Source organism: Pimephales promelas, chromosome 2 (genome assembly GCF_988280905.1).
Source record: "Pimephales promelas chromosome 2, fPimPro1.hap1.1, whole genome shotgun sequence".
NCBI lineage: Eukaryota > Metazoa > Chordata > Actinopteri > Cypriniformes > Leuciscidae > Pimephales > Pimephales promelas.
This window is the reverse complement of record NC_142770.1, coordinates 4,069,167-4,087,403: the sequence shown is the minus strand read 5'-3', so window position 1 is coordinate 4,087,403 and position 18,237 is coordinate 4,069,167. Positions and strand designations below refer to the sequence as shown.

At 38.2% G+C, this 18,237-nt stretch overlaps 1 protein-coding gene and 2 pseudogenes across 3 annotated transcripts in view; 2 read left to right on the top strand and 1 right to left on the bottom strand.

Moving 5' to 3' along the window:
• Positions 1–2,172: 2,172 nt before the first annotated feature.
• On the top strand, positions 2,173–3,420 carry LOC148995732 (ribonuclease-like 3 pseudogene; annotated as a pseudogene). The gene is made up of 2 exons (XR_016146928.1): positions 2,173–2,308; positions 2,531–3,420. The product of XR_016146928.1 is annotated as a ribonuclease-like 3 pseudogene (transcript).
• Positions 2,245–18,237, top strand: part of LOC120486657 (ribonuclease-like 3 pseudogene) — a 39,527-nt pseudogene continuing 23,534 nt past the window's right edge. The window contains exon 1 of the transcript XR_016146923.1: positions 2,245–2,308. The product of XR_016146923.1 is annotated as a ribonuclease-like 3 pseudogene, transcript variant X2 (transcript). The remainder of the gene's footprint in view (positions 2,309–18,237) is intronic.
• Positions 12,496–14,630, bottom strand: LOC120486653 (uncharacterized). The gene is made up of 4 exons (XM_089121771.1): positions 14,490–14,630; positions 14,249–14,330; positions 13,492–14,102; positions 12,496–13,274 (listed from the first exon to the last, which is right to left on the bottom strand). The coding sequence occupies exons 3-4, from the start codon at positions 13,966–13,968 to the stop codon at positions 13,164–13,166; spliced, it is 588 nt and encodes a 195-aa protein (XP_088977897.1). The 5' UTR covers positions 13,969–14,102; positions 14,249–14,330; positions 14,490–14,630; the 3' UTR covers positions 12,496–13,163.

Below are 18,237 nucleotides of genomic sequence, written 5' to 3'. Positions count from 1 at the left end.
ATTGAAAGTAAAATCAAGTCGTATTCATCTTTTTACCATGTTGCTTTATTTAACATTTAAGAAAATTTCAGAAAATTCAGAAAATTGAAATAGTCTGGCGAGGTGGGGCCACGGGCTGGCACATTCCCGGGATGGACCTGCTGCATCTTCATCCATTGGTTTCGTCCATGGTTTGGTCTCTTATATAAATCTGTCCATGGAGTTGACTTTGGCAGAAAGCTGAAGGTGATTGCTGATAGGCTGTCCCAATCAGTGGCACCTGCACAATCCAATCACGTTTGAGAGGGAAACAACAAATTGAGGGTTTCCAAGATTTTTCTTATTTCCATTTTTTTTTTTTTTTTTTAATTTTTTTTAGAAGTAGTTACTTTTTACTCACGGTTATGGATAGAAATGTATTGGAGTAAAGAGTACAATATTTCTCTCTCAAATATACTTGAGTAACGTCATGAGTACTCCCCAAAAATGATACTCGAGTAAAATACAGATCCCGTAAAATTGTACTTAAGTACTCTACTCAAGTAAATGTACTCCGATACTGTCCGGCTCTGTGAACAGAATTGCTTTATGGCTTAGTCAGATTTCTGTGCGATTGATTTTCACACTGTGGTAAATTGCGCAATGGATAGACACATGCCTTTGGTGTGAGAGACTCGGGTTCGAATCCACTGTGAGACACCAATGTGTCCCTGAGCAAGACACTTAACCCCTAGTTGCTCCAGAGGCATGCAACTGACATATATAGCAATTGTAAGTCGCTTTGGATAAACAACGTTGGATAAATGTAAATCACATTACTGTGAAAAAAAAAAAAACTTTTGAAATGAGCATTTTATTTTACCATGTTCTACATCTAATTTCAGAGCTACACTTTTATTATAGCTTTGCCCTTACGCATATCCCAGGCCTTTAGTGAGTCGAGACGTTATTCACTACCCTTCTCCTCATCCCTTTGTATATTGTATATTTAAGTTCAGTAATTTCACTTAAATGACAATTAATAGGTAATCATAGCCACTTAGGTGAAATTACTGAACTTAAATATACAAGCTTGATAAAAATGATCATTTTAGAAGAAAATTTCAAATGGCACTTAGAGGCTTTTGCATCTGAACTCTTCATATATATATATCACAAGAAAAATAATAAAAGGATAAAAGATTGCTTGGTTTCCCATTCATGTTTTGGTAATAATCGTATAGGGTCGCTAACGACCCGAGTTGTGTTTTTTCTGCACAACCATAATTTAATCTTTGATTACTTTATGTCACAAGGTGTCTGATACACATGGATGAATTGACGTGTCAATTAACACGAGCAGAGAATAAAAGAATAGGAAGTACCATCAGAAAAACCTGAAATGGCTCAGTGATTTATTGCAGAGCAAGTACGGAAAGCAATCAAATGTTACTCACTGTCATTTGATGATGGATCTGGCGATCTGGATCAATAATTCGCCATATTAAACATATTCTCAATTTTCAACATCTTCAAAATTTATATTTACAAATATAAATTTTGAAGATGTTGAAAATGATAGTTTTGAGAATATGTTTAATATGGCGAATATGAGCTAGACGCTGAATATACTGGGAAATGGGCTCTGATGAGGACAGTGATGATGGTATAAAACATTTTATCAATTATAAACCCTTCAAAGCTCTAATAGGCAACAAAATATGCTTTGTTTTATTCTTCTGTAATATCCGGAGAGTTTTATGTTATTGCGACTGTAGAGATCCAGAGATATAGATCCAGGTTGCTAAAGAGTATATGTAATAATGATTGGCGAAATATTCATGCATTTACAGGTTAAGGCATTTGCCCACATTGTTACATTTACTGTGAACAGCACAAATAGATGATTCACATGTTAATGACACTTCAGTCAAGTGCTATACTTGATCTGAAAACCACCCGAACAATCAAATAAACAGTGTGAATCACAACACAATATTTTAGATTATTTAAAAATCTAGATAATGAGCTCTGGTGTGTAGAAACTGGACTTTAAAACATCATTATGTGTTCATTTTCAAATATTTGCAAATAACAAATAAGGGCGATGCAATTCCCGTCAACCAGTTAAATTGGCCAAGGTCATGTTTGTACTGTCTGTACTGTGTTTAAAGGTCACGTTAGGTTTGAAATAAAAACTTCAGCGATTCTGACGGACAACAGAGGAGTCTAAGCTTGTGTTTGGAGCAAGTTTTTTCAAATATTTTCTAAGGTTTGTTCATTATCGGGCCTTCAGCCTTCAGGCAAAAGAAGACTTTTGGCAAAATATTAATTTACCCACAACAAAAAGGTAAGAGCTTAAGAACTTTACTGAAGTAATTGTTCTTTAAGAAATACAGGACTGCAACCGTGTGTGCGAAAAAAGTGCACAGCAGGGTTAAAGTAACTATGTGTAAGATAAGTAAAAATAAAGGAAGGGTCTCAACAGTGTTTTCTTAATTAATCACACATAAACTGATTTATAAGTCTAATGTCAGTAAAGGTGTGTTGATGTGTGTGTGTTGTTAATCAGGTCATGGAGATTCATAAGTCTGCTGTGATTCTGCTGCTGGTCTTGTGTGTGTCGTTCTCCACTCATGCTCAACCACGAGGTTATACGACGTTCGTCAGGCGTCATGTGGGTCCTTTTGTGAATGACCAGATGTGTACCAGTGAAATCAGGAGGAGACGCATCACTGGACATTACGGTGAATGCAAAATTGACAACACCTTCATACAAGCAAATGAAAATCAAATTCAAGCAGTCTGTGACAGAGGAGGAACTCGACTGGCCTACGCCAATGACCGGTTTAGGAGCAACAAGCCTTTTCCTGTGATCTCGTGTCATTTAGAATCTGGGGATAGACCCCCAAACTGTCAATATACAGGGAGGTTGATCCCTGCCCGTAAAATAGAGTTGGAGTGTGACCACTATGGCTGGCCTGTACATTATGTACGGTAAAGTACAGGTGACTGGCTGAATCAAGCCATTGCTAATCATTTGTTCACTTATCCTTTCCAATCTTTCTTCTAAAAGAGAAAAAAGTGAGTCAATCATGAAGCCATAAATAAAACAGATAAAAATACAAAATACAAATGTAAACCTTTGTTTTTATGAGACTCTGATATGAACCATAATGTCTTCAATGTCTCTCATCATTTACCTTAAATGAGCATAATTTATATTTCTCTAAATTGATGTTGTATTCTGCACTTCTTCATGCATGCCTCTGTGTGTAATTGTGTTTTTCATGTGCATATTCAGCTAGTTTACTGAACTGAATCACTCTGTTAGCACTTTTTGAGCATTATAAAACTTTTCAATGTGAGTAGTGAGTGAGCAAAAACAGACGAGGGAAGAAAGACACAGATGTTTTTACACCTGTCTGCAATACTCAATAAAACTTCTCTATGACATTTAAACTCGTCTGCTGGATTGTGTTGCATCTCAACAACAGTAACTAAAGGAAAAAGTATCCAATTACTTAATTTCTTTGTCGTTTTATTTCAAAGTGTAAATGACAAGTTATCAACCACTTCATATTTTGTTCCTTATCAGTCAGTCACTACAACGTAGGCAGGGCCGGCTTGGATTGATTTTTATACTGAAATTGTCCTTTAAAATGATGAGTTTTATTAAACAAAACAAAAATGCTATAATCACTACAAAACTTCAACAGGTTGAAGGATCAACTGTAATAAATTGTTCATACAATTTATTGCTACCAATAATGTTCAAGGATATTTCTATACAAATACATTTTATCTGACCTTTGAACTTGTAATAGATAAATTACAAATACTACCACCATAGGGAGACCGAGGATGGTTGTAACACGGGTCAGTTGTAACAATTCCAATCCGTCCAATCAGGAACTAGTTACAAATCCCCTGATTCACTTCGCACATGCTCAGTTTAGTCCTTATTTCACATAAAGTAGAGCCCTGTGGCAGATGTTAAAGTGGAAAAAACAGTTTTGAGGTAAGATTTTTTTTTTTTTTTTTTACTTTAGATATTTTTGTGGGAATTTATGCTTTTAGTTAAACTCATCAAATTGAAATTATGTTTATTGTGTGTGTAGATATATTTGATGCATGTTGTTAGTGCTATTGTTTTGCCTGTTAGCTGTAAGGTGAGCTAGTTCAGAGCTAGCTACATGACTCAACATCAATAGTTAACAACAATGAAACGTTAGGCTTACGCGTCATTCACGTTACACACACACACACACACACACACACACACACACACACACACACACACACACACACACACACACACACACACACATCAATTTAAATTCTATTATGGCCAATACTATAACTGACTGTAGCAAACATGCTTATACCAACACAAGTTTTCAATTTCAATTTATTTTGGTCAATTAACAAACTTAAAAGTGACACACACACACACACACACACACACACACACACACACACACACACACACACACACTGTTCAATTTTTATATATCCCTGCAATGCTGCTTTGACAATATTGTTAAAAGCACTAGAAAGACTTGACTTAATATTTCTCCGATTGTCTTGTAGCTAAAGAAAAACAAATTATATACACCTATATGGCTTGAGGGTGAGTAAACCATGGGGTGATTTTCATTTAACCCCTCCGTTAATCAAATTCATAATCAATTATTGAAATTACTTTGTTTTATTGAATTTTTTTTTATACACAAAACATACAAATGTTTTCATTCATGTACAGTTTTTCTCGTTTGCTAAGACACACTAAATGAAACTGGGATCCGCTTGATCTTCATCATCACATTATAAGCACAGGAAAAGTCTTCTCTTGCAAATTTTTTAACACTTTTTCATTTGTCTCACAAATTTTCCACATCCTTTGTCAAAACAGTTACCACAGATCTCATTGAAAGACACCAAACTCAATTGGATTCACTGTGTTGAACAAAAGGAAAATATCTTTTCACAGCTGATACAAAACTACTTGCATAATTATAAATATATGCACCTGTTTGAAACTCGTTAGCACAACTCTTCAATCAGCAATCAGTCCTCATCCATCTATAGACCATTTCAAAAGATGTAAACAACACTGGTCCAGAAGCACTTCCTGTTTCAGTTTTTTAACACTACATAAAAGCTGGGATAAAATACAACCAACAGAACATTTAAAACTGAATCAAAAAGTTAAACAAACATCTTTAAGATGTTTTATTTACATGTTAAATAAAGAAAACAGTTACAAACTGAAACAGGAAGTGCTTCTGGACCAGTGTTGTTTATCTTGTGAAATGGTCTATAAAAGATGCCACCTCTGTGTTGCTATTTGCAAGTATGGATCAAAGAGGCCATAGGCACGGAAGGAGAGTAAGGGGCCATGGCAGAGCGGCCAGAGGAAGAGGAGTGTGTATGCGTGGTGGAGGAGCTGCAGCAGCAAGAGGACACAATCCAGCTCAAGTTTCAAATGAAATTCGGGCGACAATTGTTGACCATGTCATAAATCATGGCTTGTCCTTTAGACAGGCTGGACAAAGGGTCCAGCCCATTCTGAGTCGGAGCACTGGGGCATCTATTGTCAGTGTAGAAAAGGCCCCAAAGTTATTTTAGTGTTGCTATTATTTAGTGTAGTTGACCATATTAGGGTTTATGTTTCACATTGACTTCCGTTGATTCAGCGCCCAAGCGGCAACCTCCCCGTCTCTCTCTTGAAGCCAATACGGAAGTGAATTAAACTGCAATTTATCGAGTGGCCGCTTGAGGCAGGCTGCAGAAGCGAGTCAAATCTGTATCTCCCCCATGTTAAAATGCCCAACTTTACAGCAGAAAAAAACATGTTTACAGCCTGGAGCAAAAAGTGGCTTTGGTCTATAGAGCTCATTTTTCCCTTCATGACAACTGTGAGGGGGGTGAATATTTTTACAACTCATCTGTTTAAATTATATTTTAGCCTTAAAGTTCTGCATAATTAAGGGCGTGGCCACTTGAGTGACAGGTGGATTCTTGCGGCCGCTTTCACTGCTAGTAGTTTGTCTGCTGTCTGTTAGCGTCACCCTCAGCTGTGTTTGTGCTTTTTCCGGGATTATTTCATACAATTTAATACATGTATTATACCTTCGCCCGTGCACGCCGTTGGATTCCGTCGTGTTGAGTATGAAGAGATCGACCAGCGCCGTGTTTCCAGCTGTTTCCCTCGCGTGCACTAATGGATGTCTGATAATTTCAGTGCTTTCTCTCCGTCCATGCAATAGATGCACACCCTTGAATGAGCGCGGATTTCTAGTTCATTTACTTGAAGTTCTGAAGTAATATCTTTGGTTTGACCCATCTGAGAAACTGAGAGGCGGCCAAAATCGGATTGTAAAATAGACTGAATTAAAGCTCTTTACGAACTTGACGTGAGATGCCGACTGACATGTGTGCTTGCCTTGAATCACTGTCACATGCACAAGCTTAGAGCAATATTGTAAGTAATTAATACATTTTTAACTAGCAGAATAATAATGCATCACGATGCACATAGTTGACTGCTTGTATGTTGTGAGAAATGTGTTTGATCTGTGTTAATGTAGGCTATTTGTATACATGCTCTTAACTAATTGCCCCTTGTGAGATTAATAAAGTTGATAAAAAAGTAAAGTAAATAGTCTCACTTTTAGTTACGTCTTAACTATTATAATATTTCGAAGGGCAAAACATGAACTTTAACCATTGGCTTTACTTTTTAAATCAGCTGTCAATTCAGCGGCAGTAGCATAGCATTAGCACCTCAGCTCCACCCGCGTCCCGCCTCTTTGCCCATTTTAATTTATCCGGTAGTGACGAGAGGTGACGCACTGCCAAGATGGCGACGGCCGGCCCCGCCCACTTTAGTCTTCAAAAACGCTCTTCAGAAACCTATGGGTGACGTCACGGACACTACGTCCATATTTTTTACAGTCTATGTTCAGCGCTTATAACGGTGGCTGAGGCGCGCGCTGGTTTGTATACTATCTGACATCACATACTTAGTATGCAGTACGATAGAGATAGTCGATTGGTCAGTCGGTTGTGTGAGCTGCACTTTCCCTCAGAGTGTGCGTAAATGAAAAAAAACACACACACACACCAATACTCTCAGAATTGCAAGAAAGAGGAATAAAGAAACAGAATAAGAATTATTTCTCCACTATTTATTTCATACTCTGGAACATTTGGCCTTAAGAGGTGTTCTGGCCGACACACCTGAGTGAACTTGGTGATAAATCCAGAACTAGCACATAGACTGAGTGTCTACCTATTATCTTCACTACAGTCAGGGTTTTTCGGAATGAGAACAGGTAATTCACAGTAATGCACACTGTATTTCAGCTTTATTGTATTGCCCTGTTAGCACAACAAACTGTCTACAGTAATGCAGATGTATTATCAATCCCTTTACGTGATTGTCATACAGTTGTTAATTTTGACATGCTTTGTGTTTTTACTTTTAAAATACAGTAAACTATACGGTGGCCGAGAGAGCTCACCGCCCTGCAACCTGATGAAGACGCATGGAAATACAAAAAACGTGTGCAAATATAAAAACGCATGCAAATACAAAAAAAAAAAACATCCGCAAATTAAGAAAAACAACTTCATCGGTTCCACAACACACGTGTGCTCCAAGTACTCACAGCACAACCAAATAAAGAAACGCGCTGCAAACGTTCACAACACCACCAAATACAGAAACGCGCTGCAAATAACACGGTCCACAACGGAAATGTTTCCGGGGAACCAAATAAGTGACGGACCCGACTGGGACGTGGCCTGGTCATAGATACAGTCGGCAACGCGTCATAGTTGGGGGGCGTGGTCGGTGTGGGGGAAAGCAGCGCGACCATCCTATGTATTTGAATGACAAAAATGTCATATTGCGAGTCATTTATGCCTGCCGACCGGCAACGGTACATTGCAAAATTAACTGTAATAGGTTATGATTGCCCTTATTTAATTAAAAACTGGGTCAATGACCCAACCAAATGGCCGGAGGTGTCGTTTCCAGACTATTATATCTGGTTGAATCTTCAGGTAAGACATCGCGGAAGCTACCGGCAACACAAGCCTGTAACTCAATCAACTTGCGTATAAGTTACTATAAGTCCATAAAACCATGTCACTTACCAATTGTACGTATGCTTCACTCCAAACTATTAATCCTTTTGTAAAACGGTGATCATTAGTAGTCGCTACGAAGTTGCAGAGGGACTTTGCTGACAGTTATCCGAATTCTCACAGACTGCAGTCTGATAACCTTCAGCTGATAACGCTAATAACATCCCTTATGAAAAACAACTAAAGGGATCTTGTAGTATTTTAGGACAAAATATTATAGTAACGTTAATCCTATAGGAATAATATAGTATTTTGGGACATAGCCTAGAAGTATAGGTATTAATGAACATCACAGAAGTATTATACACTACTATAGAATACTAATAGCCATAGGATTACTATAGTTCTTTTTCGTAAGGGATGTAACGTCAGACAAATCTGGCCCACTGCCTAATACGAGTTAAACATCTACTACTATATCACACACGGACCTCTACTCACACAGTAATCTAATAAGATATGATTAATTTTGCCATTTTGTCCTCCAATCCGGTTCTGTATGTATGTAAGAAAGGCTGTAGAACTTCAATTTATAATTTGTTTGTTTATTGGTGGTACAGAAAACGACACCGCAACTCTTCGGCATGATTGTCCCATGTATTTCAACGAGCGCCAAGGCAATGTTTTCCCCCACGGGCTAAATTCACACCACGTGACGGGGCGTTCCCGGGGGCGTTCCCAGACCAACCGACTGTATCTATACAAATGAGAAAAGAACAATGATCTGAAAACTCAACTAAATAAATAAAAAAAGATCTAGAAGAACATGAAGGCAAGATATTAATCTATACATCAGTTACACTATACAAATAGTTTCATTTTATGTTTAAATTTTCATAAGAAACGTTTCCTAAAAAAATTTAGGTAATGTATGGCACTGACATACAGATATATAAAATGGATATTTTAAGAGATCTTTATAAGCTAAAAATAAAAAATAAATAATTTATTTGCAACCGTTATGTTAATCATTATATTTCTGTCGTCAGAACAGCTATACAGCTGATGGACAAAGTGCTGTGTTGTCATAGGAACATAGGTAAAAATAATTACGTTATCTGTTGTTGCTCCCTTCATCAAGTTCCAAACGGCTACATAAATGACACACTAGGTGTCATGCTCACGCCAAAGTCCCACTTGAAGAGCTTTGCCGTCTGCCCTTTGAAGGGAGTAGGGCATAGGGAAGCTCACGAGCAATAAGCAAGTCCCAGTTGGGTCCGTCACTTATTTGGTTCCCCGGAAACATTTCCGTTGTGCTCTGTGTTACTTGCAGCGTTTCTGTATTTGGTGGTGTTGTGAGGTTTTGCAGCACGTTTTGTGTATTTGGTTGTGTTGTGAGTACTTGGAACACATGTGTGTTGTGGAACTGATGAAGATGTTTTTCTTAATTTGCGGATGGTTTTTTTTTTTGTATTTGCATGCGTTTTTATATTTGCACACTTTTTTTTGTATTTGCATGCGTCTTCTTTAGGTTGCAACACGTTGAACTCTCTCGGCCACCGTATCAATCTCATGGTCTCACGCTCAACAAAGAAAGCAAGCAAGTTCAGGCTCTTAACTACTGATTTGGACCACTGCATTTTCTCACGCAGAGAAAAATCGCGGAAAAAGATGACGCTGACACCGACAGACAAGACAGAGAAGTTTACTCTTGATATGGAGCGTTGTGGCGCTTTTAAATGTGACCGATCGCAGTAGCGCGTCAGTTCAAACGGCACGTGATACAGTTGTCTAGGCTACAACACCCACCCAAGGGCACGAGCAAAATCTGGTAATGTTAATCTCCCGCTTTATATTAAACAAACTGTCAACACGGGCTTTTGCGATGCACAGAGAGACGCTGCGCTGCCTATGACTTTGAACGTGAGTTGAGAGCGTACATTTGCACTACGTGCCTGTCTTTTTAGCAAAAAGATATCCTTCATTAAATATCTACAGTGGCGTAGGGCGAGGGCGTGAGGTGCTTGAAAGCAGTTTTTGACGCGTTCAACCCGAGTTCGAATCCGCCTTTTTCCGAACTCTCTCTTCTCCCTTTTCCCAACACCAAAACTGTGATATGACATTGTGCCTTTATAAAACAGCACAACACTGTAATTACGAAGCCTATAGCCATTCTGTTTGTGCTGCGTGATTTAAAGAAAAGTGCTCACTTTGTTCACGCAATCAGCATGGTGATCTGTTTTCTCCAAAATAAAAGCTCAAGGGTTTATTTTTGCAAGTGAAGAAATTAGGACAAAACTGTTGTAATTTTCCTATACAATAGTGTAAGTAAAATAATACTTTTGAAATATTCATTTTCATTTATATTGTACATTTAGAGGCTAGGCCTAAATGGATTTTACTTAATAGGAATAGTTATATAAATCATTATTGCATTATTATAATAATCGTTTGGCATCCTAAAACAGACTGAGACTTTATATCATAACTAAAAAGATGTTTGATCCCTCTTTAATGTCCAGGTACAAGTCAAGGCTTTTCCTTTGTTCAATGTCACAGTTCATGGGTTGAAGCTGGTTAAAGCTCTTAATTTTGAGCTCTCAAAGTGCACCAGATTGATGCATTTAACCTTAAAATGTACACAATTTTCTTGCGGGGGAGCATGCCCCCGAACCCCCCTAGAGGGACAGAGCAGGTCTCAACATAGTTTTACAAAATAATATGGGAAAGAACAATAATTTATGAACTTTAGCTACTCCCAAAACTATACATTTGGCCTACAAGATGTGTAGGCCAAATGCCCCCCCACCCGCACGCCCGCCCACCCACAAACATATCTCACTCCAAGCAAAACTCAAAAGTTGCCAACCCATGTATCAGTGGGGCCAAAATGTATTGAGTCAGCCACTGATTGTGCAAGTTCTCCTACTTAGAATGATGAAAGAGGTCTGTAATTTTCATCCCAGGTACACAAAAAATAAAAATAAAAAAATAAAAAGTTCAACTCAATACTTTGTAACATAACCTTTGTTGGCAATGTCAGAGGTCAAACGTTTCCTGCAAGTCTTCACCAGGTTTGCACACACTGTAGCTGCTATTTTGGTCCATTCCTCCATGCAGATCTCCTCTAGAGCAGTGATGTTTCGGGGCTCTCGCTGGGCAACACAGACTTTCAACTCCCACCACACATTTCTATGGGGTTGAGGTCTGGAGACTGGCTAGGCCACTCCAGGACCTTGAAATTGTTTTTACGGATCCACTCCTTCGTTGACTGGGCGGTGTGTTTGGGATCATGCTGGAAGATCCAGCCACGTTTCATCTTCAAGGCTCACACTGATGGAAGGAGGTTTTGGCTCAAAATCTCACGATACATGGCCCTGTTCATTCTTCCCTCAACACGGATCAGTTTTCCTGTCCCCTTTGCAGAAAAACAGCCTTAAAGCATGATGTTTCCTCCCCCATGCTTCACAGTAGGTGTGGTGTTCTTGGGATACAACTCTGCATTCTTCTTCCTCCAAACACGACGAGTTGAGTTTTTACCAAAACGTTCTAAAGTATGTGACCACATGATGATATTCTCCCAATCCTCTTCTGTATCATCCATATGTTCTCTGGCAAACTTCAGAGGGACCTGGACATGTACTGGCTTAAGCAGGGGGACATGTCTGGCACTGCAGGATTAGAGTCCCTCTCGGTGTAGTGTGTTACTCATGGTAGCCTTTGTTACTTTGGTCCAGCTCTCTGCAGGTCATTCATCAGGTCTCTCCGTGTAGTTCTGGGATTTTTGCTCACCGCTCTCATGATCATTTTGACCCCACGGGTGAGATCTTGCATGGATCAAGGGAGATTATCAGTGGTCTTGTATGTCTTCCATTTTCTTACAATTGGTTTTTCACACCAAGCTGCTTGCCTATTGGTAGATTGACTCTTCCCAGCCTGGTGCAGGTCTACAATTTTCTTCCTGGTGTCCTTCGACAGCTCTTTGGTCTTGGCCATGGTTGAGTTTGGAGTGTGACTGTTTGAGGATGTGGACAGGTGTCTTTTACACAGATAACAGCGTCAAACAGGGGCCAATAATACAGGTAACGAGTGGAGGACAGAAGAGCTTCTTAAAGAAGAAGTCACAGGTCTGTGAGAGCCAGACATCTTGCTGGTTTGTGGGTGACCAAATGCTGATTTTCCACCATAAATACCTATTATGAAAATATATATAAATTACAGACCTCATTATTCTAAGTAGGAGAACTTGCACAATCAGTGGCTGACTAAATACTTTTTGGCCCCACTGTATATGCAACAGTTTTTTTTTTTTTACACAAAGTTTGATTTTTCGCAATTCATCTGTTTTGCAGTTCCCGCCTCTGTTGTTTTCGCTTGCAGATTGCTGTTCACAGGCTGTTCAAAAACCGTGCCAAAAGTGTAAGCGCGAAAAAATGAAAGTCTGAAGAATACTGATGCTATTTATTTTGCATTAGCATTAAGCTGCAGCTTCAAAATACATGAATTAACACTGTGATAATTTTTCTTACACTTGAAGGGTGATTTACACCTTTACAAATCTTTGACTGTGCCATGGCCAGTCTTTAGGGTTGTCTGCCACAGATATGAACATCTTCAAGGAGGCCACAGACAACATTCATGATTACACGAAGACTGTGAGTGATCATATACATATACAACCTAAAAAAAACTCTTAGTGCAGGTGTTTTTATGCTTATACAAATTATACAAATATACAAATTCCATGTGATCAAGGAATCTAATCACAGCGCCCCAGTGGTCACCAGGGGGAGTTTGAAAATACATAATACTTTGGTTCTTATTGATGTACAAAAAGTTTTTATTTGACCATATTAAAACAGGACAATAATATTTCTGTTTGGTCTTTCACACCAGCAGATAAAATCACAACCAAAAGGACTGTGTCACAATTTATAACCACAGAAATCAGGTACTTTATTTGTCTTCACAGATAAATGTTTCTTTATGACAAAATTTCTTAACATTTTCCATAACCTATCATCTAAAGTGTGGTAATATACCCCTCCAATGATCAGAGGTATCAGAGGAAATTTCTTCTCCCAACTAATTGTTGGTTTCGTTTCACGTCATTTAGCATTCGACAGTGTATATACTTCACAAACTACTATCAGGATCATAATAAATACAGGGACCATTCCTGTAATGCCCAAACCAAGAAGCATCTTAACACCGGTCATCTGAAAAATAGGGAGGGGGAAGCAAAATCATTACATTAAGAAATTACAAAACCAATTGCCATAATTGTAGATGTAGTAATGGTCATTTAACAGATACGTTTATCCAAAGTGAAATACTCAAAGGGAAGCAATAAAGAGTTAAATGTAGTAATCCTATTCATATCCATATTCATATTTTTTTTGTAAGTTTTTCATTACATTTCTGAAGATAACTCACCTGTGACTCAACAACAAAGCCCTGAGTCAGAGCTCGTAGTTCGGTGTCATTTTTCCCAGGGACTGAACTGATCGGTTTACACCATTTGAACTGTTGCTGATCATCATAAACATACAGTCCATTCCAGTATGTTTTTTTACAGGCAACATAATCACCGTCAAGGAACACAAAAGTGATCCACAAAAGAGGTGGAAGCAGGCAAAGCAAAAAAGTTTTGAGCAGTTCAGATCTACTCTTTATATCGGTATCGAAACTAATATAACAAATTAAAGCAAAAACAAAAACAAAAGGTCCAGCAAAAATGAGGTTGACCATTTGTGCATTCAGCTCAACATCGCATGGACATGAAAAATCTTTATCAAACAAAGCTTCCAAAAGCATTAAAAAAAAGCTCAATGAAAGACAGGAGATAAGAAGCTTTCTGTCACGCTCACGGACACGGTCAAGCAGTCCACGGATTTGATCATCTTCAGCCATATTCTGAGGTCTACACAGCAGCACACAACAAGTACTGTAAATCTGATGGTGTTTTGACTGCTCTTCTGTTGTACGGTCTCAGGAAAAGCTTTTAATCTTGAACCTCAGATGTTCCAGAAGTGCTGGACAGGTCCCTACAAATCAATGAATAATAATATTTCTTTTCACATTGCAATTTTTAATATTTAATGAGTATATATGCATATATATCTGGACATCAGGTAAAAATATGCATTTTTCTTTTTTTACAAAATATAGGAGACCAAGATTTTTGTCTTACTCTTGAACTCGTTTTTCTTGTCTGCTGTGATGTGTTGATGATTTTCAATTTCCGCTCCCAAAAATGTTACATGCAATGAAGGCTAATGAATCACAACAACCACAAAATGAGAGAGAGCAGATTGTTATAATAATGGTCAATAAGCTCTTTTAATAAAAGTTAATACAAATTTTGATTGTTTATAACAACTATCTTTGCAGGAAACCTATTTTGATTTAATATGTATAAAGTAATATTTTACCTTTTTTAAAAAGTGTAGTTACTCAGTTCTTGCAGTCTCTTTTCGTCCTTTTAGAAGTCACTATGAATCTGTCAAAGTACAAACTGCTTCAGAACAGCACATGCAACAATGAAAGGATTCCAACTGCTTTATAAGCTGACAACCCTTGTGACTCATACACTTTATGAACAATTTCGTAATGTGTATGTTCTAATTCGCTCTCTTGTTTTGGTTTTGGTTCTGTTTCCCTGTTCCTGTAAATGTATTTATTTTCTGACAAGGGGAAAAAAAAAAAAAGAAACCTTCCCAGAATTAGCTATAAAGCTAAATTTCATGCAGTCCCTGGGCAGGAAAGTACCATTTCACATTGCATGCAAAAATTATTACATACAATAAAGCATATACATCCTACAATTTTACATAATCAACCTTGACAAAACAGAGTACTTATGACAAAGCATAAGTACTTATTTAATGTCCTGGAGATAAGTGTTAAGTTGTGATCTGACAATCCAGTTAAAAAATTAAAAGTCTTTGTAATTCTGTAAATCTGGTTTGTTGGTAAAAATAAGATCTAATAAATTTTGCAAAGTGGCTGTATTTTGTGTAGGGCCCTTAACCATTTGTATAAGATCATGTAATTGTGTTATTTTCTTTATCAGGGGTAATTTTATCAGACCAATAAGGATTAAAATTCCCCAAAACAAGACACTCTTTACGCAAATCAATTTCTTTAAAGATTACAGAATAAAATATCAGATGAAGCAAGGGGCTCTATAAACTGCCACTACAGTAAAAGACATTTGCAAATATAAAGCAATTAAAACGGCAAACTGTTACTAGGACTTTATTGAAAGTAGGACTTTATTAAAAGAACTAAAAACTTACAAATAAACTCAAGACTCGATAACGGACCAACCACACATGAAGCAACATCAACTAAAGACAAGGAAAAAGACTGAAACACAGGGCTAAATCAACACATTGTCATCCTTTGGCGTCATATAGGTTACACCATATGACATTTCGTCAAAATACTACGCACGTGGCACCCTTTAGCGTCAATATAACACGCACTGTCAACTGACATCATGACTTTTGCGTTAACATACACGCCAATTTCGAGTCAAGTGGCGTGTTATCTCGACGCATTTTGAGCTATTCGCGTGTATGCGTGCATGTCTACGGCAATAACGTCCACGTCATTCCGCGTGTCTGTACACACCGCCAAATATTCGAGCAAAATATACTAAATCTGGAAGTGACAGTAACGGTTAAGTTTAGGGACGGGGTTGAGGTAGGTCATATATTTATATATACAGTAATAACGTTAAGTCAACGGCGTTCATAAACACGCTGAAAAGGGATTATGCGTGTTGATAGAACGCCAAAAATGGAAATACGAATTGGCGTGTCATACACACGCTACTTCATGAGATCAGTCTGGCACTGTTGTTTAGTTCTGGGGTAGGGTCTGCGTCTCATTGACGCTAAAGGATGCCAGTCACCTGTATGACGCCTTGGGTTTGCGTGTTATATTGACGCTAAAGTGTGCCTAGGGTTGGTTATCGAGAATCGAGTATCGATTGGAACCGGGATTAACTTTTCGTTTTTCCCGGAATCGTTCAAAAGTTAAAATTTCGATTCCTAGTTTCGATATTCACAAAAAAAAAAAAAAAAAAAAAAGTTTCGATATTCACAGTCCGCCGAGCAGAAGAAGAAACCGCTGAACAACACCAACGAAGAAGCGTCTACCGGAAGTGTTGTTGGCATAACCACGCGAGTCGAACATGAGTACCTTACGTCGGCGATCCAAAGTGTGGCTTCACTTTTCTAAAAATAACGAAATCTCGACAAAATGTAAAATTTGTGACAAAAGGAGTATTTTTACAGAAGGAGTATTTCCTTCAGAAAGGCCGTTGGTTAGCAAGGTTAGCTAAACTTTTTTGACCCTGCCTCTTAAAAGAATCGGAATCGAGAATCGTTAGGAACCGGAATCGAAACATGGAATCGGAATCGGAATCAGAATCGTTCAAATTCAAATGATACCCAACCCTAAGTGTGCCATGTGCGTAGTATTTCGACGGATGGTCATATGGCATCACCTATATGACGCCAAACGATGAGAACGGGCTCGCTAAATACACACAGGACTGACGACAAGGGTTACCTGTGAGCATTCAAACAATCAATCAATGACAACAGACAAGGGAACACAAGGCAGGATCACTAAAACAAGGGATCACATGACAGACCAGAACAAGGAACAAGCAACATGACATCATGACTTTTGCGTAAACATACACGCCACTTTCAAGTCAACGTTAAGTCAACGGCGTTCATAAACACGCTGAAAAGCGATTATGCGCGATTATAGCTCGCCAAAAATAGAAATACGAATTGGCGTGTCATACACATGCAATTTCATGAGATCAGTCTGGAACAAGAAACAAACACCCAAACTATGACATACATTTAAATTCATGTTTTGTTCACGTTGGAAATGTTCTTTAACATAAACAAGGAGATCTCCTTCTCTACCAATTTTCCTATCATGTCTGAAATATTTATTCCCATCCATTATACAAGTTTTAGTTAACCATGTTGTTTCAGATAAACACACAAACGCACAAAAAAACCCTTAAAATTTAGTCGTTAAGCACATTTTTAATTTGTTCATGTTTGGCAAAAACGCTATAAATACTGTTAGTTTTCTCACAAAAACCGCTCGTTTCGTGTCTTAGGCCATCAATGTGTACTTACATTTACGAGTCATTAAATCATGTTTAATTTTGACTTCTCTGAGCATGCTCTTTGAGGTGGACCCCCTTAGCCTCCAGTGTATGACTGATAGACAACAACGGTTTGACTGAAAATTGTCAAAATTGAAAATATTATGGAAACAAAGACACCTACATCTTGGATGCCCTTGAGCTAAGCTAAAACATATAAAAACCAAGAATCTCTAGTGCCCTATCTTGATTCAGTGTGTTTATTCCTTGTGTTTATTCATAGCCTGTAGGAGCTTTCTAAGTCACATCAGAGAAACTCACCCACCGAAAGAATCACACAAGTTTATACAGTAAAGCATGGTAAGTAAGCACACATCACTGTGATTGGTTCTGTTTTTTTCATAAAGGTCTCTCTGTTACTATAGGCACTTGATATACAGTTAGATTTTTAGTTCCCATGCCCATGTTCTTGCACAAGTAGCTATAAATAGAAGGCAAAATCATAGCTTTGGGTAGTTGTTGTGAGAAAACCCTTCTAACTTCCTCTTTATTAGAAAGCATGTTCTCTTTTCACGAAATGTGTCTTCTAAAACATTGAGTTTCCCACAACCCAGTCTAATGAATTAAATGGACACAGTACTCAGTGAACTCAGGGTTTGAAATGGTGACTAAAAAGAAAAAATATTATTATTCAGCTATCGGTGAACATCCCCGGTTAACTAGCTATAACATGTTTTTACAGCAAAATCACAACAACTGTCTAACTTTTACACCAAAAGTAAAAACGTTTACTCTATAGTAGTTTAACACATATGATTTAAACACAAGGAACCGTGTTTACTCACATTTGAAAACCCCCGCGTCGCTGATCTCCGCGATGTTGATAATGACGTAATGTCCTCTCGCGTGGCCTCCTGTGATAGAAGAGTGTATCGGTTGAGCATTCAAAATCTGCGCGAAAGCAGTAAGACATCCGGGAACTTCTCGCCATAGAACTGTTTATAGTGTGTCGTCCGCGCTGCTGGCCAATGGAGGTC

Excerpts from the sequence above, each read along its gene's own strand:
- LOC120486653 (XM_089121771.1), bottom strand. The coding sequence starts at position 13,968 with ATGGCTGAAGATGATCAAATCCGTGGACTGCTTGACCGTGTCCGTGAG. Across the intron at positions 13,275-13,491 it reads GCTTTGTTGTTGAGTCACAG|ATGACCGGTGTTAAGATGCT; the intron begins GTGAGTTATCTT and ends CCTATTTTTCAG.